At 48.8% G+C, this 20,809-nt stretch overlaps 7 protein-coding genes across 7 annotated transcripts; 4 read left to right on the plus strand and 3 right to left on the minus strand.

Moving 5' to 3' along the window:
• Positions 1 to 264: 264 nt before the first annotated feature.
• ASPZODRAFT_17749 (hypothetical protein) lies at positions 265 to 6,581 on the plus strand (the record flags this gene model as incomplete). Its single annotated transcript, XM_022727080.1, has 2 exons — positions 265 to 6,057; positions 6,138 to 6,581. 2 exons carry the CDS (start codon positions 265 to 267, stop codon positions 6,579 to 6,581), a joined length of 6,237 nt encoding a protein of 2,078 aa, XP_022580042.1.
• Positions 6,582 to 6,902: 321 nt separating this feature from the next.
• ASPZODRAFT_120017 (hypothetical protein) lies at positions 6,903 to 9,396 on the minus strand. Its single transcript, XM_022721240.1, has 4 exons — positions 8,039 to 9,396; positions 7,699 to 7,980; positions 7,393 to 7,636; positions 6,903 to 7,295 (listed from the first exon to the last, which is right to left on the minus strand). The coding sequence occupies exons 1-4, from the start codon at positions 9,137 to 9,139 to the stop codon at positions 7,057 to 7,059; spliced, it is 1,866 nt and encodes a 621-aa protein (XP_022580043.1). The 5' UTR covers positions 9,140 to 9,396; the 3' UTR covers positions 6,903 to 7,056.
• A 1,136-nt stretch (positions 9,397 to 10,532) lies between these two features.
• On the plus strand, positions 10,533 to 13,287 carry ASPZODRAFT_134214 (hypothetical protein). Its single transcript, XM_022723463.1, has one exon. It carries the CDS (start codon positions 10,841 to 10,843, stop codon positions 13,070 to 13,072), a length of 2,232 nt encoding a protein of 743 aa, XP_022580044.1. The 5' UTR covers positions 10,533 to 10,840; the 3' UTR covers positions 13,073 to 13,287.
• Positions 13,288 to 13,400: 113 nt separating this feature from the next.
• On the minus strand, positions 13,401 to 14,805 carry ASPZODRAFT_134216 (hypothetical protein). The gene is made up of 3 exons (XM_022723464.1): positions 14,313 to 14,805; positions 14,174 to 14,255; positions 13,401 to 14,111 (listed from the first exon to the last, which is right to left on the minus strand). Exons 1-3 carry the CDS (start codon positions 14,437 to 14,439, stop codon positions 13,433 to 13,435), a joined length of 888 nt encoding a protein of 295 aa, XP_022580045.1. The 5' UTR covers positions 14,440 to 14,805; the 3' UTR covers positions 13,401 to 13,432.
• Positions 14,806 to 14,912: 107 nt separating this feature from the next.
• Positions 14,913 to 16,443, plus strand: ASPZODRAFT_120023 (hypothetical protein). Its single transcript, XM_022721241.1, has 5 exons — positions 14,913 to 15,018; positions 15,092 to 15,137; positions 15,199 to 15,302; positions 15,377 to 15,490; positions 15,567 to 16,443. The coding sequence occupies exons 1-5, from the start codon at positions 14,998 to 15,000 to the stop codon at positions 16,374 to 16,376; spliced, it is 1,095 nt and encodes a 364-aa protein (XP_022580046.1). The 5' UTR covers positions 14,913 to 14,997; the 3' UTR covers positions 16,377 to 16,443.
• Positions 16,444 to 16,655: 212 nt separating this feature from the next.
• ASPZODRAFT_120025 (hypothetical protein) lies at positions 16,656 to 18,108 on the minus strand. The gene is made up of 4 exons (XM_022721242.1): positions 17,902 to 18,108; positions 17,593 to 17,842; positions 17,453 to 17,538; positions 16,656 to 17,393 (listed from the first exon to the last, which is right to left on the minus strand). Coding segments are annotated over exons 1-4 (900 nt in total). The 5' UTR covers positions 17,904 to 18,108; the 3' UTR covers positions 16,656 to 16,831.
• An 850-nt stretch (positions 18,109 to 18,958) lies between these two features.
• Positions 18,959 to 20,758, plus strand: ASPZODRAFT_134222 (hypothetical protein). Its single transcript, XM_022723465.1, has one exon. It carries the CDS (start codon positions 19,165 to 19,167, stop codon positions 20,716 to 20,718), a length of 1,554 nt encoding a protein of 517 aa, XP_022580048.1. The 5' UTR covers positions 18,959 to 19,164; the 3' UTR covers positions 20,719 to 20,758.
• The last annotated feature ends 51 nt before the right edge of the window (positions 20,759 to 20,809 follow it).

A 20,809-nucleotide genomic window follows, 5' to 3' on the forward strand; every position in this document is an offset into this window, starting at 1 on the left:
ATTGCTGTGTCCATAATCATTGGGTGTGTGTAAACTCCCTGCTCGGCCGCTTCCTCCGATCAACCCCAACACGATATTTATTGCTTTCCACAAGAGTCTTCTTCTGGCAATTGACTTGAGAGATTAGCTTGCCTCTGTATATGTACCTATCTAACAGCTTGGTCATTGATTCTAGGGCACCGTTGAGAGCGCCAGTTCCGTTCCTCTTTTCCATTCTTTACTCGCTGGGGTTAGAAACGATATCACGATAAAAAAAAAAAGAAGATGTACGGGACATCAACCGGCCCTCAGACGGGCATTAATACCCCCCGCTCTTCGCAGTCGCTGCGGCCTTTGATCCTCAATCACGGGTCGCTTGAGTTCTCTTTCCTCGTGCCTACTTCCATTCACTTCCATGCCTCCCAGTTGAAGGACACATTCACAGCCTCTTTACCGGAACCGACCGATGAGCTTGCCCAGGACGACGAGCCCTCTTCGGTAGCGGAGCTGGTGGCCCGCTACATTGGGCATGTGGCTCACGAGGTGGAGGAAGGCGAGGATGATGCACAGGGGACTTACCTCGAGGTTCTGAAGCTCGTACTCAACGAGTTTGAGAGGGCTTTCATGCGCGGCAACGATGTCCATGCCGTCGCGGCCGGCCTCCCCGGCATCTCCGCCAAGAAGATCATGGTCGTCAAGGCCTACTACGCCGGACGGGCCGCCGCAGGACGTCCCACCAAGCCCTACGACTCGGCCCTCTTCCGCGATGCCGCGGACGGCAAGGCCGGCATCTACACGGTCTTCGGAGGCCAGGGCAACATCGAAGAGTACTTTGACGAGCTGAGAGAGGTCTACACAACATATCCTTCATTCGTCGAAGAGCTCATCACTTCCGCTGCCGAGCTGCTGCTCTCGCTCTCCAGAGAGCCCGAGGCAAGCAAGCTCTATCCCAAGGGTTTAGATATCCTCAAGTGGCTCCAAAACCCTGACTCGCAACCGGACACCGACTACCTGGTCTCTGCGCCGGTGAGTCTGCCGTTGATTGGTTTGGTGCAGCTGGCCCACTATGTGGTGACCTGCAAGTCCCTGGGCAAGCAGCCCGGTGATGTTCTCGAAAGATTCAGCGGCACCACCGGCCATTCCCAGGGCGTCGTCACCGCCGCCGCAATCGCCTCGGCCACCACCTGGGAGTCCTTTGCCAAGGCCGCCACGGATGCCCTGACCATGCTCTTCTGGATTGGCCTACGCAGCCAGCAGGCTTATCCTCGCACGTCGATCGCCCCCTCCGTCCTGCAGGACTCGATCGAGAACGGAGAGGGCACCCCGACCCCCATGCTCTCCATCCGTGACCTGCCCAGAGCGGCTGTCCAGGACCATATCGATGCCACCAACCAGCATCTCCCCGAAGACCGCCACATCTCCATCTCCCTTGTCAACAGCGCCCGGAATTTCGTCGTCACCGGTCCCCCCCTGTCTCTCTATGGTCTCAACCTGCGCCTCCGCAAAGTCAAGGCCCCCACAGGGCTCGACCAGAACCGCGTCCCTTACACCCAACGTAAGGTGCGTTTTGTGAATCGGTTCCTGCCGATCACCGCGCCGTTCCACAGCCAGTACCTGACTTCCTCCTACGACCGCATCCTGGAGGATCTGGAGGATGTGCTGATCCCCGGCAAGGCGCTTGGGATCGCCGTCTACGACACCAAGACCGGCGATGACCTTCGCACTCTCGGCGACAAGAACGTCGTCCCTGCCTTGGTCCGTATGATCACCCACGATCCGGTCAACTGGGAGAAGGCCACCATCTTCCCGGGCGCCACGCACATCGTCGACTTTGGCCCTGGTGGCATCTCCGGCCTGGGCGTCTTGACCAACCGCAACAAGGATGGCACCGGTGTTCGTGTCATCCTCGCAGGTGCCATGGACGGGACCAATGCCGAGGTCGGTTACAAGCCCGAGCTCTTCGACCGTGATGAGGCGTCTGTGGAGTACGCTGTCGACTGGGTGAAGGAGCATGGCCCTCGCTTGGTCAAGACCTCCGCTGGTCAGACTTTCGTCGACACTAAGATGAGTCGACTCTTGGGTGTGCCTCCCTTCATGGTTGCCGGTATGACCCCCACCACTGTTCCCTGGGATTTTGTGGCAGCGACCATGAATGCCGGGTACCACATCGAACTTGCTGGTGGCGGTTACTACAATGGCAAGACAATGACCGAGGCCGTCGATAAGATCGAGAAGGCCATCCCCCCCGGCCGGGGAATCACCATCAACCTGATCTACGTGAACCCGCGCGCCATGGCGTGGCAGATTCCTCTGATTGGCAAGTTGAGGGCCGATGGCGTGCCCGTTGAAGGTCTCACCATCGGTGCCGGTGTGCCATCCATTGAGGTTGCCAATGAATACATTGAGACCCTGGGCATCAAGCACATCGCATTCAAGCCCGGCTCGGTTGACGCCATTCAGCAAGTCATCAATATTGCCAAGGCCAACCCCAAGTTCCCCATCATCTGCCAGTGGACCGGTGGCCGTGGTGGTGGCCATCACTCCTTTGAGGATTTCCACCAGCCCATTCTGCAGATGTACAGCCGTATCCGAAAGTGTGACAATATCGTCCTCGTCGCTGGCAGTGGCTTCGGTGGTTCCGAGGATACCTACCCGTATCTCACCGGTGCTTGGTCCTCTCATTTCGGCTACCCGCCGATGCCCTTCGACGGCTGTTTGTTCGGAAGTCGCATGATGATCGCCAAGGAGGCCCACACCTCCAAGAACGCCAAGAAGGCCATTGCCGACGCTCCTGGTCTCGAGGATGGTCAGTGGGAAAATACGTACAAGGGCGCCGCCGGTGGTGTTGTGACGGTCCTCTCGGAGATGGGCGAGCCTATTCACAAGCTTGCCACCCGAGGTGTCCTGTTCTGGCATGAAATGGACCAGAAGATCTTCAAGCTGGATAAGGCCAAGCGCGTCCCAGAGCTGAAGAAGCAACGCAACTACATCATCAAGAAGCTGAACGACGACTTCCACAAGGTTTGGTTCGGCCGCAATGCTGCCGGTGAAACCGTCGATCTCGAGGATATGACCTATGCCGAGGTTGTCCACCGCATGGCGGAGCTCATGTACGTCAAGCACGAGTCCCGATGGATCGATGATTCCCTCAAGCGCCTGACGGGCGACTTCATCCGCCGCGTTGAAGAGCGTTTCACCACTGCGCAGGGTCAGCCCTCCCTCCTCCAGAACTATTCCGAACTGGACACCCCTTACCCTGCCATCGACAACATCCTCGCCGCCTACCCCGAGGCTGCCACCCAACTCATCAATGCTCAGGATGTGCACCACTTCCTCATCCTGTGCCAGCGCCGTGGTCAGAAGCCCGTTCCTTTCGTTCCTTCTTTGGATGAGAACTTTGAATTCTGGTTCAAGAAGGATTCTCTCTGGCAGAGCGAGGACCTGGAGGCCGTTGTTGGCCAAGATGTTGGCAGAACTTGTATCCTGCAGGGCCCCATGGCCGCCAAGTTCTCCACCATCATTGATGAGCCTGTGAAGAGCATCCTGGATGGCATCCATGAGGGCCACATCCAGGGCCTGGTCCAGGATGTTTATGGCGGCGATGAATCCAGGATCCCTGTCATCGAATACTTTGGAGGAAAGCTGGGTGAGTCGGATGACATTGCCGAGATTGATGGCCTGACTATCTCCGAGGATGCAAGCAAGATCACTTACAGATTGTCCTCCTCTCCGACGGCCAACCTCCCTGATCTCGACAGCTGGCTGAGCATCCTCGCCGGGGAATCGTACTCTTGGAGGCATGCTTTCTTCCTCGCCGATGGTTTCGTCCAGGGTCACCGCTTCCAAAAGAACCCCATGAAACGGATTGTCGCCCCGACCGCCGGCATGTACGTGGAGATTGCCAACCCCAACGAACCCTCCAAGACCGTCATCACTGTCCGAGAGCCCTACCAGTCCGGGAAGCTCGTCAAGACAGTGGAGGCCAAGATGAACGAGAAGCTCGAAATCAGCTTGACCCTGTACGAAGGAAGGACCGCCGAAGGCGGTGTTGTGCCCCTGAGCTTCCTCTTCACCTATCACCCTGAAGCAGGTTACGCGCCGATCAGAGAGATCATGAGCAGCCGTAATGACCGGATCAAGGAGTTCTACTACCGTATCTGGTTCGGTGATAAGAACGTTCCCTTTGATACCCCTACCACTGCTACCTTCAATGGTGGACGCGAGACCATCACCTCTCAGGCCGTGGCCGACTTTGTCCACGCAGTTGGCAACACGGGCGAGGCCTTTGTGGAACGCCCTGGAAAGGAGGTCTTTGCTCCTATGGACTTTGCCATCGTCGTTGGCTGGAAGGCCATCACCAAGCCGATCTTCCCTCGTACCATCGACGGTGATCTCCTCAAGCTGGTCCACCTCTCGAACGGCTTCAAGATGGTTCCCGGCGCTCAACCTCTGAAGGTTGGTGATGTCCTTGATACCACCGCCCAGATCAATGCCGTCATCAACCAGGATTCCGGAAAGATGGTTGAGGTCTGTGGTACTATCAAGAGAGACGGCCAGGCCATCATGCATGTCACCAGTCAGTTCCTGTACCGGGGTGCCTACACCGATTTCGAAAACACCTTCCAGCGCAAGGACGAGGTGCCCATGCAGGTCCACCTGGGCTCCAGCAGAGACGTTGCCGTCCTTCGCTCCAAGGAGTGGTTCCGCATGGATGACTCCGATGCCGAGCTTCTGGGACAGACCCTGATTTTCCGTCTGCAGAGTTTGATTCGTTTCAAGAACAAGTCGGTCTTCAGCAGCGTCCAAACCATCGGACAGGTCCTTCTGGAGCTACCTACCAAGGAGATCATTCAGGTTGCCTCTGTTGACTACGAGGCCGGCACTTCTCATGGCAACCCGGTCATTGACTATCTCCAGCGTAACGGCACTTCGATTGAGCAGCCTGTGTATTTCGAGAACCCCATCCCCTTGAGCGGCAAGACTCCTCTTGTCCTGCGTGCCCCGGCCTCCAACGAGACCTATGCGCGTGTCTCTGGAGATTACAACCCTATCCACGTCTCTCGTGTGTTCTCCAGCTACGCCAACCTCCCCGGTACCATCACTCACGGCATGTACACCAGTGCTGCGGTGCGAAGCTTTGTTGAGACATGGGCCGCCGAGAACAACATTGGTCGGGTTCGTGGATTCCACGTCTCGCTTGTCGGCATGGTTCTGCCCAACGATGTGATCACCGTCAAGCTGCAGCATGTCGGTATGATTGCGGGTCGCAAGATCATCAAGGTCGAAGCCATCAACAAGGAGACCGAGGACAAGGTTCTCCTGGGTGAGGCTGAGGTTGAACAGCCGGTCACTTCGTACGTCTTCACTGGCCAAGGCTCCCAGGAGCAAGGTATGGGTATGGAGCTGTACGGAAGCAGCCCGGTCGCGAAGGAGGTCTGGGATCGCGCCGACAGGCACTTCATCGAGAACTATGGTTTCTCCATCGTTGAGATTGTCAAGAATAACCCCAAGGAGCTTACCGTCTACTTCGGTGGTCCTCGGGGCAAGGCCATCCGTCAAAACTACATGTCCATGACTTTCGAAACCGTCAATGCAGACGGTAGCATCAAGTCCGAGAAGATCTTCAAGGAGATCGATGAGACGACCACAAGCTACACCTACCGTTCTCCTACCGGACTGTTGTCTGCCACCCAGTTCACCCAGCCGGCCCTGACCCTGATGGAGAAGGCAAGCTTCGAGGACATGCGCTCCAGGGGTCTCGTCCAGAGAGACAGCAGCTTTGCCGGTCACTCTCTGGGTGAGTACTCTGCGCTTGCTGCTCTGGCTGATGTCATGCCCATTGAGAGCTTGGTCTCCGTGGTGTTTTACCGTGGTTTAACCATGCAGGTGGCTGTCGAGCGTGACGAACAAGGTCGCTCTAACTACTCCATGTGCGCCGTCAACCCGAGCCGCATCTCCAAGACCTTCAATGAGCAGGCTCTGCAGTACGTGGTGGAGGTTATTGCTGAGATGACAGGATGGCTCTTGGAGATTGTCAACTACAACGTTGCTAACATGCAATATGTGGCTGCTGGTGATGTAAGTTTTTTGTTTTTTTTTTTTTTTTTCCCCTCGATTTCTTTTTATCAAATCTTTCTCGCTGACATATTATTTTCCAGCTTCGTGCCCTTGACTGCCTGACAAACCTCCTCAACTACTTGAAGGCCCAGAACATCGATGTGCCTGCTCTCATGCAGAGCATGTCCCTAGAGGATGTCAAGGCGCACCTTGTCAAGATCATCCAAGAATGCGCCAAGCAGACCGAGGCCAAGCCCAAGCCGATCGCCCTGGAACGTGGCTTTGCTACCATCCCGCTGAAGGGTATTGATGTGCCGTTCCACAGCACCTTCCTCCGCTCCGGCGTCAAGCCCTTCCGGTCCTTCTTGCTCAAGAAAATCAACAAGACCACAATCGACCCCAGCAAGCTGGTTGGGAAGTACATCCCCAACGTCACGGCCCGCCCCTTCGAGCTCACCAAGGAGTATTTCGAAGACGTCTACCGGCTCACTAATTCCCCGCGCATCGCCAGCATTCTGGCCAACTGGGAGAAATACGAGGAATGATTCACACCAAAACCATTTGCGTTTGCTTGACTTTTGACCTTATATTCCCTGACAGAGAACTTTGATTTGGGTTCTTCTGCCTTTTAACTTCGCTTTTGGATGATCATGTTGGGTCAGCCTTTTTTTTATTTTCTTTTCTTCTCTCTTTGCTAATCATGTTGCCAAATGTCTGTGCTCTTCATGCTAGACCTTATAGATGTAAATGTTTTCAAATGCTATTTATTCTAATAATACAAGTTTCAAATAAAAAGAATCAAAACAATATTCTAGCTCTATATATAACCTTACACCAGCATTGAGCAATCTTACTTGATCTTAGATGTCTTATTTTAGTCTTTCCATTCACGTAGCTGAATAAGATAGTATCTTGATCTATGTTAGAGCACAGAAAGCAGTGTTTCCAAGGGGAACAAACCCACATCCATCTCATTCTCAATGACCTTCCAATTATCAATTACAAATGAAGTTTAAACTACTATTTATCCTTCAGCACTCCTGGGCGTAAGAGCCTATCTTCCTTGCCGTAAACACCAACGTCCTTGACAATGGTGATAAATCTCCGGTGGTTCTCCTTGGATTCTCCGATGCGAAGACGGAACTTCTTCAGTAGGTCGCTGCTCAGGATTCCAGACGGGGGAATTGCGGCGTGAATCTCGGCAGGAGTAGGGAAGCTCTGTGGGCCAGAAGGAATAGGGGTAGAAACACGGCCTGGAACTGCAGTTTTTATCAAAAGTCAGCAGGGCATCCTTTGAAGATTCTATCGTGTCATCTGCACGATCCGACTTTGACAGTAATTAAAAGCTGGACTTGCCTCTCATACCACCCTCCGGGCTACTAGCACGGCTTCCCGTGTTTCCTCTAACACCAGGGGGTGCCGGGCTATTGGCTCGAGACCCTTGCGGTGTGCCAACCTGAGATGGAAGTGTCGATGTGAGTTTCAACTTCTTCGACTTTCCAGTCTCACTCATCTCGCCTGCCGAGCCAGCGCCTCCGTCGAGATCGCTGGTAGAACCGGCTCCACCACCGGGGCCATTCCGCATCCGCTTCTTGCCGATCTATTAAACAAGTTAGAAAGAAGTCCAATCAACTCACGGCATCCATGCATGGGTTTACATACAGTCGCTTGGTTTGCCGCAGATGGCGACATTGGGCGTGAAGCCACTTGGGGTGCCAGATGCCTGTTCTTAGTCTGTTTCCGTGAAGTGTCTGTGCCGCTTGCGTCGGAAAGACTGGGGGAGCCAACTCGCTTTTTGGCTTTCTTCAAAGGATCCGTGGTTTTCAGCCGACCAGAAGGGGTGGTGCTGCCCTTGGATGCAGTAGCAGCATCCTTTCGGTTCTTCTCCTCTTCAGCTTTCCGTTCCTCTTCCTTGGCTCGCTCCTCTTCGCTGTCTTCGGAGCTCTAAAGATCCAAAATCAGTATATCGGCTATGGAATTTATCGGGACAGGGACTTCTTACCTCTTCATCTGAGTAAGGGTTGAAATCAGAACCACTGCTATAGTCGAAGTTCTTTTCTCTCTTCTGAAGCGCCTTTCTGACTTTCTTTCCCAAGACCCTGCGTGCTTCTTTCTCCCGCTTCTCTCTCAACTCTTCTTCCTCGTATTCCTTTTCTTGCTTCAAGTCAAACACATTCGCCTTCAGTTGGTCTTCTTTGATTCTCTTTTCAGCCGCCTTTGCGTCCTCGTCTTCATGGAACAAGTCGTCGTGTTCTTCGTCATCGGCGAATCGGTCTTCTTCGAAATCCATATCATCTGCCTCCAAACCTTCCCCGCCGCCGGGAGCGCCCTGCTTGCCAGCATAAACCTTACGCTGCCGGGCATATTGTTCCAGCTCCTTCTGTTCGGCCATCTCTTGCTGCTTCTCCATGAACCATCTTGGATCCTTGATCTTCTTAGACATGAACTTCTCCGCCTCTTCAATCGTAAGTGCCTTAAACTGGCTTTTGGCATTAAACTTGTACCATTTCTCGACTGGTATCATCCTCATTTTCCCCGAGCCATCTAGAACAAAGACAGCATGGGTCTCTGACAGCGCAGCTTCGTAGTTTCCGACCCAGATATTCTTGTTATCAAAGTCTTCCAAATGCCAGGGCAGAGCTTCTTCATATTTGATCCGTGCTTTGGCGATTTCTTCTGGTGTCAGGTCTATCTTCGAGACTTGTTGTGTTTTCTGCTTAGCAACGTTTGTCCGCTTTTGCGACGTTCCGACGGAGGGTGCGATCTGGGCAAGATTCTCGGCGCGCTCTTTCTCACGCGCAGCCTTCCTAGCTTCGAGCTCATCGATTTCTGCATCGTCTGTGATCGGATTTCCATCCGAGTTGAACTCCCGATTAGCAGCTTTCCCCGCTTCGTTTTCGCCGTATTTCGTTCTGGGATCGCGACGTTGAAGCCTGACAGGCCTAGTAAACTGGGATTCTTCGCGGGGATCCACGGGCTTTTTCGAAGAAAACCTTGCGATATGAAACTTTAGCCCTTCGCGTAATGCTCGCTTCGTAGTAACCAAAGGGTAGTCCACATAGGTCTCGGAGAGCAAGGGCCCGCTGAATCCATTAAATGCCATGCCATCTTTCGCCGAAGAAATTGGCTTGGCTTTCTCAAGGCGAGATATCGGCAGCGGAGTCGGTGTAAATGGCCGTGTTGGCAGCGGTCTTGCCAGGGATCCATTTCCTGCCGGCGCAGCACCTGGTGGCCTTGTTGCGGGCTTCCGTTTCGGCCGAACAAGCGGATCTGCAGCTCGAGGACGACGGATCTTTGGCGGAGGTGCGCCTGGCTGCGAGCCTGGCGGTCGATTTGTCGTATTACTAGAGAACGGATTCATGCTAGAATAAATGTTCTTGGATGGTGGGAGTCGAAGACGATGAAGGTCGCAGCTAACTAACAAACTGGATGTCATGTCATAACTTAGTCTAGTAAGCGCTGACAAAGTGATGACTAAGCTGGAATGGTTAACTCAACGACCTGCCTAGGTACTGAAGGTAAATTGGTTGTGTACTTGATTAACCATCTGCTTGTTGATCTGTACTATTCTTTAATGATATTATTATATGCTCATACTCTCCTTGTCAGTTGTTGGCTTCTCTATAGCGCCAACCCTCGGCTGCAGATACTGCTTTAATATATATTGGCTTACACAGCTACGATACTGAAGCAATTGTATTACTATTATTCGGAGCTATGACCATGGTTTCTCTTAATTCAAGGAAGATAAGATTGCTTGTGACCATCCTGCATGTAGATATTAAGCATATTTCAATAATAGTATTATTATTACTACCAGGGATTATCAGGTGAATATACAATAAGCCCAGAGAATATCAAACTAAAGGACTATATACTCAAAATACTATTTAGATTTCATCTGGACTTGATGGGCTGATATATAAATAATAGTTTAGTATATAAAGGCTTTATTTAGGTGATCTATTAAATAGTTATAAGTCATAATCTAGTCCTGACTGACATGGCTGTGACGTCCCATATAAATAAATGGCCCCAAGTCACCTATCCTCCCTCTCTTCTTCCCCCCTCCATATGATACACTCTTTATATCTAAAGTAGCATAAACGGCGATCACAGGTGGGCTGTGGCTGACCTGTTATGATAGGGTTAAATAAGACCAAGTAGATTCAAGATCCACTGTTAACCCATTGGATAAGATAAACTATAGTTTAATAGTAATAACCCTATATAATTATAGGGTAGGTATTTAAACATCAGACAATTCTCCAGTCTCTATTATATTATTATCATCACTATATAGACTATATAAAGATAAATATCAAAAGAATCAATGTTTCTCTTTCTATCAGGGCGCAATTTCTTTTCAGGCAGTGAATATATCAAGCTAGTCTCAACATTTCCACCAACCACCTAGGTATTCATAATACTCTCACTTTGGCCCCAAGGTATGATTGGGACATATCCTGCCACCTACCTGATCTAATGAAGAGTGTAGATGCCCTTGGACTCCTATTTGACTGCTGCTAGGGTCTGGTCTAAGAAGTGACTTCTAGGTTTGTTTCACTGTTGTGTGATCGTTTAATCTTTCTCTAATTATTTCTAACCCCCTCACCTTTCCTCTCTTATTATCATTCTTTTACTATTACTTAGTTATAACAACCCCCCTCTTCTGTTTATGTTTGCAGCTTGTCTCTGGCAATTCACATCCCCTCTCTCTTCATGATTCTAGCCATAGAACAAACCAATACTTTCTGAAACATCAGGCATTCTTCTCCAGGTTCCTACGCCTTTACCCTCTATCATGGTCATTCTCTCGGCTGAGCAACATGCAATCTTGGCGAAGGCAACCGAGCAGCTGATGGCTCGGCACCACATGACCATTGAAGATCATGGCCCTCCTGAAGATTATGACCCAAACGACGCTGTTGATCCAAGGGTTTCCTCCGCTAGAACCAAAAGAAATCGCCAGAAGCATACTTCTCAAGGCATCAATTCCGCTCAACCTGAACAGGAAGCCCATGGTATTGCTCGGGGATATCATCGAAGAGGTTCCAAGTATCAAAACTCCCGAGATTATAACGATGAAAAGTGGTACTATGAGCCACATGCACCAGCTGGACCTGGATATTCATATACAAATGCACCAAGGACACGCAATGGGGACCAGCAATCAGATCCACTTCGAAGCAGGCAAATTCAGATCAACTATCTGGATACATTGGCACTTCGAATTCCTGATTGCAAATCAATCAGAGAAGATGGTGAATCTAAAGAAACCCTCCGTCTTGCGCTTCTGAAAATTGCTCTCAAAGCCCTTCAGTCCTATGGCGAGTCTCACGGTTTCGACATGGATTCCACCACCATTGACTTTAAATGCATTGGAGGATCGAGAAATGGACTCGCTTTGCCTGGTGGAGATCTCGACTTGACTTTGACCATTCATGGCTCTGACTGCCCATCTGTATTGGGACCGTTGTGTCCTCTCATATTGGAGAGTGCCTTCCTCGAGGCTGGATTTGGAGCTCGCTTGCTATCACACACTAAAGCCCCCATTCTAAAAGTGTGTCAGAAGCCATCGCCACAGTTATTGAACGAGCTTAAGAAGGAACGGGAAAATCGGGATAGACCACTCCAACAAGCTAGTTCAATGCCAGAGTCAGCGGCGCTGGGTAGGAAACCAGCAACCCAGTCATTTGGCCCTCATCGCCCAGCAAAACCCATTACCCAAATTGAATTTCCCGAGGCGGGAGCCGGTATCATATGTAACATCAGTTTCACGGGGCACCTCGCTATTTGCAACACGGAGCTTCTACGTTGTTATGCGCTTTATGATGGTAGAGTACGAGAGCTAGGTATGTTTGTGAAGATGTGGGCCAAGGCACGAAACATCAACAGCCCGTATCATGGAACTCTCTCTTCTTACGGATACATTCTCATGATGATCCACTATCTTTCAAATGTTGCTCGCCCACCCGTTGTGCCGAATCTTCAAGCACCTGATCCGCCTTTTCAACTCCCTCGCCCGAGGGATGTTGATGGATACAATGTCCAGTTTATCAGTACTGAGAAGGCGATTGCCAATTATGCGAGACATAGCACCCGAAAGGTTAATCACCAGTCTGTCGGTGAGCTTCTCCGTGGGTTTTTTGCCTACTATGCCGGCCAGGGTCGAGGTGGACCATTAGGAGGGTTCAATTGGATACATCAGACCATCTCTATCCGGACTCGTGGTGGAATATTGGAAAAATCTGCGAAAGGATGGACAACAGTGAAGTCTGATGCGGACGGCAATCGTCACCATCATCTGCTGGCCATTGAAGACCCATTCGAGCTCGAGCACAATGTTGCCCGAACCGTTACGCTCGCCGGTGTGAATGCCATCAAAGCTGAATTTCGAAGGACCCAGACTATCATCGAACGGGTTCAGGAGATTCCTGGAATTGGTTGGGAATGGCGAAAGAACGACGGTGAGGTAGGCGAGGATTTCCTCGCTGCCGTTAGGAACCAGCGCCCTCGATGCAATCCGGGCCAGTATTCGGCAAATCAAGCTGATATCAATACCTCTAACCCCCAGAATGATGACAAACCCCCAAGAACAGAAATTATCCCTACAGAGCTGATCAACCACGAGGAGATTGGTGCCAATAAAGCACGTGAAAGTCCCACAACTCTCTCAGCGAACACAATCTCCTGGAACCCGTTGATCAAATCATTGCCCTCTGCAAAGACCGAAAGGGACGAAAGGACACAAGTAAACCGGGAGGTTTTCAAGAAGCAGGTCGAAATAGCGGCAGAAAAGATGCGACGTTTACTCCAAGTCCCGAAACCTGAAGCTACAGCAACTGAGGACACTGTCTCCCTACCAAAGCCTCTGAACCATGATTCAAGACAATTCCATGGCCCAGATTCTATTAGCGATCGAGAAGCTGCATGTTTGGATCGAGAGAGTCTTAGAGATCACGATTCTGACCTGGACAATATCAGCGATGTTGTCTGCTGCGGAGACCTTCCAAAGTGCAGCGACTTGGATTGAGCTATTTTGACTCGGTACTCGCTGATTACTTGAAGATTTTCCGCCTTTTGGCGTAGAGCCGTGAAGGTTGAAATGGATATCGGAAGCCAAATAGAGAGTAGAAAGATGAATACAGGGTGGAGGTTACTTCGAAATTCCAGGCTATTTATGGGGAACACGGTTCACTTGATGTTTTGCTCAATTTATTCAGTTAGCCAATTAAGAAAAAGGAATTTTAAATATTTTCCCTGCCAGTGATTATCAGAGTGTTTTTTTTCGGCATATCAAATAGGTCTAATGATTGAGAAAGGAATCTGACAATTAGATCTATGTGTCTACCCATGATTATGCTGCCATGTAACTATTCGACAATATGAGAGATCAGTAATCGAGCCGACCTTGTATACAGCTCCAAAACTCTTCAACAATCTCCTTCTGGCCAACGCCACCTGGGGAAGCTCTAACAGCAAGGTATTTCCGACCATCTATACTCGGCTCCCAGTTTCCAGGGTTTCCATCAGCGATAATGCCACCCGCTTCTTTCAAGATCACCCAGCCAGCACAAACATCCCACTCCCAGCAACCCCCCTCCCAGTAGAGATCTAGAGTTCCGGCCGCAACAGCACACAGGTTGAGTGCAGCTGATCCCATGCTTCGCATAGAATGAACCATCGCTCCGCCTTCCTCCTTTGCTCGGCCAAGTTTCTCAAATGTGCGGACTTTGGTCTCAAAGTTTGGACCACTGCGGTCCGAACCCCATTCAACGCCTATCAGAGCGTTGTCAAGGCCGTGCAGTGGCTCCAGGTTTTCGGCCTTGAGGGGGAGCTTGGTCTCCTGGTTCAGATATGCACCCTGGCCAAGAATTCCGGAGTATAGTGTTTTGGTGAATGGATTGAACACTACTCCGACAACAGGCTTGCGATCAATAGCAAAACCAAGAGATATGCAGGCACAGGGAAAACCATGTACAAAATTTGTGGTTCCGTCAATTGGATCGACGATGAAGGTTGGCTCATCTGTCAATGGCTGTGCTGGATCATAGGTCTCCTCTCCATGGAATCTATATTACAATCAACTGTCAGTCAAGGAGTAGGTATGGATAAGAACCATGGCGGGCCGTACTTGTATTGCGGATATTTGGTCTTGAGTGTAGTTGAGATCATGTTTTCCACGGCACGGTCATATTCTGTGACAAGGTCCGCACCTAAAGCCACAGTGAATAAACATATCATCTAGTCTATTTTGAAAGACCTCCACTAACTGTTCTTTTTCGACCCGGTACTGCTTACTGCTGGAAGAGCAGTCGTGATAATTTCGCCCGCCTTGTGGGCTATCTCAATCAAGGAATCATGGATTTCTCGCAGATTAAGTAGGGTTTTGGCCTCCATGATTTTGTGATAATACTAGTAATTGAAGTTAAGTCTCTCTCTGGGCAGTGCTGTATCGAGCACTAAATATGGCTAAAACTCCAGGGAAAAACAAGCCAAAGGTTCAATAATCACCTTGAAGATTGGATGGTCTTTGTAGGAGAGCAAAACTTGGAGTCAATCCCCCTAAACGTACCTGGCATCTTCAAGTGGGGTGAGGAAGGCATCCAGATGTGTTTCCTCGGACCAACCCCGCTTACGCAATGATGCTTGGCTCTCGGTTTAGAATGCATTTGAGAACAGGGTTACTCATTGATTGAATCTGTCTGGTTTGGATAAGAGATTGAAGTATCTAAATCACCTGTTAAATAAGAATTACAATGCATATAATAGCATTGCCTTGTTTTGGACTATTCTATGACTGTCAAGGGCCTGTCCCACCAAGAATGAGGGGAAATAATCTAATCGATAAGAATTTTCATATCTGCAGGACAAAAAGTTCGCCGCGCGCTCTTGTACCTGATCTTAACGTTGACAACGTTGAATGATTCGGATTACTTGTTCACTCGCCGTACCAAGATGCCTACAGAATTAGAGGAGGTAAGTTCTATTTCTGCAAACATCCCCCCACCTACATCAGTGATGATATAGTTTGAAGCTAAGTGCAGGATAGCTTGTAGAATTCCTCCATCATGGGAACACACAGATCAGGCAAATAGGTATTATTTGCGCCTGGTTTGGTATGTGTCTTTTGAACTATATCACTGACATCTCTCATAGCCTGCGAGAATTTGGTGGGCTACTCGGCTGCTCAGCCCAAGCTTTTCAAGAGCAACCAACTCTTGCCTGTGAAGGACCTGAAGCTGTTAATCTGGGATTATACGGTTCGTCCGATGCCTCAATATGAGCCCCCATGACAGCATTCTATAGCTGACCATTTCCCTTGCTTCTGAATCAGCCTATCGCTAAAAATGCATTAACAATGCTCATCAACTTAACATCAGATGAAGAAGTTTTGACCAATCTTGTTGAAGATGATAAATTCATTGAATGTCTACTCATAAAGTTGACAGTATGTATATTGACCACTCTTTCTTCCCTTGTCTCCTGTGATCAGTTTCCGTATCTGACGTTCAATTCGACTATAGAACCCCAAAGAACCGAACGCGGATGATATGGCGATGCTGATGGCCAACCTCGCTAAACATGACAAGTTTCAAAAAATCCTCACGCTCAAGCGCAAAGTCCCAGACCCCGTATCTAAGTCCCCCAACGCCCTGGACCAGTTGATGGATTGCTTCGTTAAGGGCGCCGACGGAACACTCAACAAGAATGCCAATTTCGATTACCTGTCTTATGTCTTTGCGGACCTTTCGAGATCCGAAGAAGGACGCCGCTACTTCCTCTCGAAGCAGGAATATGATTCGGTCATCCCAATCACAAAACTGATTGTCTTCACGGAGCATCAGAGCGATATTCGGAGGAAGGGCGTTGCTTCGACAATCAAAAACGTGACTTTTGATGTTCCTTCTCACCCCATGCTTATCTCGGAGGACGAAACAAACCTGCTCCCGTACATATTACTGCCAGTCACTGGACCGGAAGAATTTTCTATAGAAGATTCAGCAGACATGCTAGCAGATCTTCAATTCCTTGGACCGGACAAGAAGAGAGACAGCGACAACACGATCATAGTCACTCATCTGGAAACACTGTTACTGCTCACAAGTACTCGAGAAGGCCGAGATAAGATGAGGGAGATCAGCGTGTACCCAATCATCCGAGAATGCCATCTCAATGTAGACGATGAAGAGGTGAAGGAGGCCTGTGACAGACTGGTCCAGGTCATCATGCGTGACGAAGAAGGCGAGGAGTCGGAGGCGGCCAAGGAGCTAGACACCCAGGCCAACTTGATGCAGAACCAGGACGATGATCATAAAGTGGAAGAGCTCTTTTAAACCATCTTGATGGCATAAAAAATATAGAATTATTTTGCATACTATTAGGTCTAACGAGAATTGGCCCTACTATCAGTCCTTATGTTTGCATAACAACCAACCTATTACGTATTTGATAATCTGAATCACCGGGAAAATGAGACATCTGGCGCCCATACTACATAAATCACAGACTGGGGAAAAGACTAAAAAAGCAGCGTGTTACAGTAAGTAGAGAGATAATATCAATGAACTTGATTCTATTATCTAAAAATGTCGTTATCTTAGAATACAACTATCCACATCATCAATTAAAAATATTTCGATACAGCGTGACACTGAAATAAAACCAATCAGGTCGCTGATGGTATGACTTGTATATCGTTTTGGGGAAGCCAAGTAAACCATGGGCTGGATATAAGAATACCTTCTTGGCCATGCAAGAAGACAAAAGAAAGAAACCCCAAATGGCCGAGTTACTGGGCCTTGGCGGACTTGGCCGCCTTGTTCTCCCGCCTGCGCTTGAGAGCCTCCGGGGTGTACTCAGTATCAAGCAAGTAGTCCCACCATCTGAAGCTGCTCGAGTAGTTGCCGACAAATTTCTCGTGGTGAAGGTCGTGGTGATCAGCTCCAGCCCAGAAAGGCAAGAAATGGTGCAGACTCCAAGGAAATTCATAGCCGCTATGGGCATCGATGGCCTGGAACAAACGCAACACGATCCAGATGTACATTGTCAGGATATGCAGATCTCCGGTCATAGCACACCAAAGGATAGGGCAGCCGACAGTTCCAAAGCCCAGAATCATAACCTCAATCGGAGATGCGTACTCCGCGGCCAGTCCGAAAGGAGCAGAATATTGATGGTGAATCTTGTGGATACCCTTATAGAGTGGACCCCAATGAAGGGCGCGATGAGAAAAATAGTGCCAGGTATCTTCCAAAACGAAGAAGATGGCAATCTGATATGCCATAGTCCAGATTGTAGGGAAAGGCACCGTGGTTGAGAGACCGCAGTACTGTGCCATAGGGTGGAATAGCCTACCAGAGAAAAGTGATGAGTAACGATGGACTAATAGCATAGCCACAGGAATGCTTACCAGATCTGAGGGAGCTCAACAGTAAAGTGACTTAATAACACGAACTTCGCACAGTCCCACTGTTCCTTCAAAGAGGGAATCTTGTTCTTCTTGATGTCAAAAACTTGATGTTACTGGGTAATAAGTAGCCATTTGCTTACCCCTTGGATTTTGTAGTTTTTGAACAGCCCTAGGGTGTCAATGAAAATCCATGGCAATGCCCGGCCGAAGTAAACAAGCTCATGCATCATGAAAGACATGATTCCGGTCGCCAGAACATCGTTCTGCATCCAGGCGTACCATGCCACCCATAAGCGTTCTACCACATTCAGATGTACATTGTATTTGGAGATTTCTTGAAATTGACCCCAATATGTCTCTGCAACAGTCGGCAGAAGTGTCGTTGAATTCCTTGTGATTCGTTAATCGCATTGCTTTGTTTAAAAACCAGTGAATAGAAGAAAACATACATGGCTTTAATTTGCCAAGCGTCTGCTTGGGGATTAAGAAAGGTACTAGACCAGTCCTGCAAATAGGATACCCAAAGTAAGGATACCTGAGGATAACACTGAGTTCTAGGTAGAAACCGACACAAATTGAGGTGGTGTGGTGCGAAGTGGTGTGGTGTGGTGTAGGAGACGTAAAAGAGAGGGTGAAGTATTTCAGGGACATGCTCCTGGATTGTCTTCCCGAAGTGGCGAGACTTTTTCCTGGAGCCAGGGGTACGCCTCGTACCACCGACTAGCCGATTGCTACCGACGATAAGAGCTAGTACTGAATTGGCTGGCTACCAGGCACGTGCTCCACATTCATATTATTAATATTATAATCTACAGAATAGTTGGCTAAATAACACTACCTAGGTACCTAAGTTAACTAATTAATCTGTAGTTAGTTGATCAGGCGGTAGTTACCTAGGTAATTACTCTGTAGTTAGTTAGTTACCAACTAACTAGTTATAGTACCTAGTAAATACAATATAACTAACTATGTAACTAGTAGTTAACTATTTGTATATAACTACTAGTTATGTAGTACATAAGTACCTTACTATAGTACTGTAGGTAATCCAGTAATCCAGTATCTACTATAAGTGCAGCTGGCTAATCAGTTTCTATAACTACCTAAGTCTATACTTATAACTAGTTGGTTACAGAGAAGGTGATGAATATGAAGAAATAATTTGCTCATGATTTAATGCGGAAATCATGCTCGTTAGTCAGCAATGATAGATTAGTTATCACTATTAACTACAGAGTATATATGGTTAATTTTGACAACCACACGCAAACCTGATAAAGGTGAAAGTTGCCCTCATAGGGCAAAATTCTCCCTAATAACGCCTGAATAATGGGCATACCGCACCTGACACGTCACCTCCTTCCATTCTCCGAGACCGTCACTTTAGGGCAGAATGAGAATGGACCACAAGCAGGTGAAGGCAAAAATGTCGGTTCTGTGGTGATTGACGGCCCAGGACTGGTGTACCATGTATATTATCGTTTATTGTCATGGAAGAAGAATACTTGGCGTTCGTTAGATATTCAGCCGACATGCGACGAGGTGAGCGTTGGTGTTATGCTGTATCTGCTCCAACTTACAAACCTGGGTGTAAAAATGTAAGTTGAGATTATATACTTACTCGGGCAAATATAGTATTGATCGGTGGAAGAAATAAGATATATTTTGACGGGGCTTTGCCTATTCAGAAACACGAGACGCGTCTTAGCCGGATGGAAAAGTCGAGGTATAAGCTCGAGATTTACTATGCTGGAACTAAAGACAGCCTAGAAAAGATAGACGACTCGAACAATGTCCTGATGAACGATCCTCTACGGGTGTTAAAGATTCGAAATTTACCCACTCCTTTCAAAGCCTTACCCGAGAATTCGTTTATGGTAGCATCGGTTTTTGAAGATCTGAAAGGTCGATGGAACAAAGAAGCTATCGCACAGCTAGTCCATCATGAACTTGGTCCTTTGTGTGATGGAATTGAGGGACCCATATGGTCCGATATCACGGTTATGGTTGCTGGAGAGGCGGACGGTGGTTGTGCTGCTGCTTCCCATCTTTTGGATTGTGCAGTGCTAACAAATGATTCGGATCTTTTGCTGTACGATCTTGGAAGACACGGCTCCGTGATATTTTTGGATTCTGTAGAGATGAAGAAGCAGAATACCCAGGTTCCAACAGCGGCAGAAATTAGGGCCATGAGTCTATGTCCTAGTCTTCTGTCAAGTCGACTAGGAATCTCGGACATCAAGCGGTTTGCTTACGAATTGAAAAAGAACCCCCGAGAAAGCCTAGCAGTTTTGCTGCAGAGGTCAAAACACCCAGCTTCTATAGTCAATGCGAACCCCGCCTACCGCCATTTTCTAAAGGAGTATCAACTTGACGCAGAGAAGCAGGACATAATGCTTCTAGAGCAAGAGCAGCCGCAGACGCTTGACAACAGAGTATCCGAGATTTTCTGGCAATTCAAAGCCTTTGATGGATCATCCGAGCATATGCCACGCATGTATCTTCCAATCATCAATGAAGACCCTTCTCGAAAATGTGCATGGGAAGATGGTCGATCATATAGGACCATCGGATATTCTCTGCTGAATGCATCTCGCCAAGCCAATGCAAGGTTCAGCTCAGTCGACGAATACACACGAAAAGGCGCGAGAATTGTGCCAAGCAGGATCGCCTTGCTTGACGAGCATCAAGTTGAACTTGAGCTGATAGCTTTCTCAATGCGCGTGGACACGATCAAAAGGGTACACCTTGGTAATACAACCTCTGTACAGTTCTGGAGAAGTTTTGCGCTTGCGGAAATATACGGGCAGGCAATTAACAAAGCCAAAAACCCTCGCCCTGCACAGCTGAAGCAATTTATCCGTGAAGGCTACCTGGAAGAAGAGTTGGACTGGCCAAGCGTTCATTTATCAGCACGCGTACAGGCCATTTTTTATTCTCTAAGAATTCTCAAGCAGCTCCTCGGTGTCATAAAGATAGACCAAACGGTTATGAATGTGGCAGCGTCCACACTTGCAGGCCTTCCGCCACTACATCTCTTGATGATGTCGAGGCGCGAGATGGCCCAAAGATATACAAGCTGCTCAACGGATTACGAAGATTTCTTCCATCAAATTCTCGATTCGAGCTCAGAATCCGAAGACCCGCAGCAAACCCAAATATTCAATCAGCTTCAAGGGAATGCTGAGAAGGCTATTGAGCATCGTCTCGGGGACGGTACTGGTTCGAGATCCAGTAACATATATGACATCCTGATGGAGTATTGAGATATCATTCGAGAGCAGTCAAAGCAATGAATAAGACCTAATAAAATAAATGGCGAAGACATGATTTCATAATTTCAATGACTATGATTAA

Source organism: Penicilliopsis zonata (assembly GCF_001890105.1).
Source record: "Penicilliopsis zonata CBS 506.65 unplaced genomic scaffold ASPZOscaffold_11, whole genome shotgun sequence".
In the NCBI taxonomy this organism is placed as follows: Eukaryota; Fungi; Ascomycota; class Eurotiomycetes; order Eurotiales; family Aspergillaceae; genus Penicilliopsis; species Penicilliopsis zonata.

Excerpts from the sequence above, each read along its gene's own strand:
- ASPZODRAFT_120017 (XM_022721240.1), bottom strand. The coding sequence starts at position 9,139 with ATGGCATTTAATGGATTCAGCGGGCCCTTGCTCTCCGAGACCTATGTG. Across the intron at positions 7,981-8,038 it reads ACCCTTACTCAGATGAAGAG|AGCTCCGAAGACAGCGAAGA; the intron begins GTAAGAAGTCCC and ends TTGGATCTTTAG. Across the intron at positions 7,296-7,392 it reads CCCGGAGGGTGGTATGAGAG|TTCCAGGCCGTGTTTCTACC; the intron begins GCAAGTCCAGCT and ends TAAAAACTGCAG.
- ASPZODRAFT_134214 (XM_022723463.1), top strand. The coding sequence starts at position 10,841 with ATGGTCATTCTCTCGGCTGAGCAACATGCAATCTTGGCGAAGGCAACC.
- ASPZODRAFT_134216 (XM_022723464.1), bottom strand. The coding sequence starts at position 14,439 with ATGGAGGCCAAAACCCTACTTAATCTGCGAGAAATCCATGATTCCTTG. Across the intron at positions 14,256-14,312 it reads TACCGGGTCGAAAAAGAACA|GTGCGGACCTTGTCACAGAA; the intron begins GTTAGTGGAGGT and ends CTGTGGCTTTAG. Across the intron at positions 14,112-14,173 it reads ACCAAATATCCGCAATACAA|ATTCCATGGAGAGGAGACCT; the intron begins GTACGGCCCGCC and ends ATTGTAATATAG.
- ASPZODRAFT_120023 (XM_022721241.1), top strand. The coding sequence starts at position 14,998 with ATGCCTACAGAATTAGAGGAG. Across the intron at positions 15,019-15,091 it reads TGCCTACAGAATTAGAGGAG|CTTGTAGAATTCCTCCATCA; the intron begins GTAAGTTCTATT and ends AGTGCAGGATAG. Across the intron at positions 15,303-15,376 it reads TGTTAATCTGGGATTATACG|CCTATCGCTAAAAATGCATT; the intron begins GTTCGTCCGATG and ends CTTCTGAATCAG.
- ASPZODRAFT_120025 (XM_022721242.1), bottom strand. Across the intron at positions 17,539-17,592 it reads AAAACTACAAAATCCAAGGG|AACAAGATTCCCTCTTTGAA; the intron begins GTAAGCAAATGG and ends GACATCAAGAAG. Across the intron at positions 17,394-17,452 it reads GTTGAGCTCCCTCAGATCTG|GCTATTCCACCCTATGGCAC; the intron begins GTAAGCATTCCT and ends TTTCTCTGGTAG.
- ASPZODRAFT_134222 (XM_022723465.1), top strand. The coding sequence starts at position 19,165 with ATGGAAAAGTCGAGGTATAAGCTCGAGATTTACTATGCTGGAACTAAA.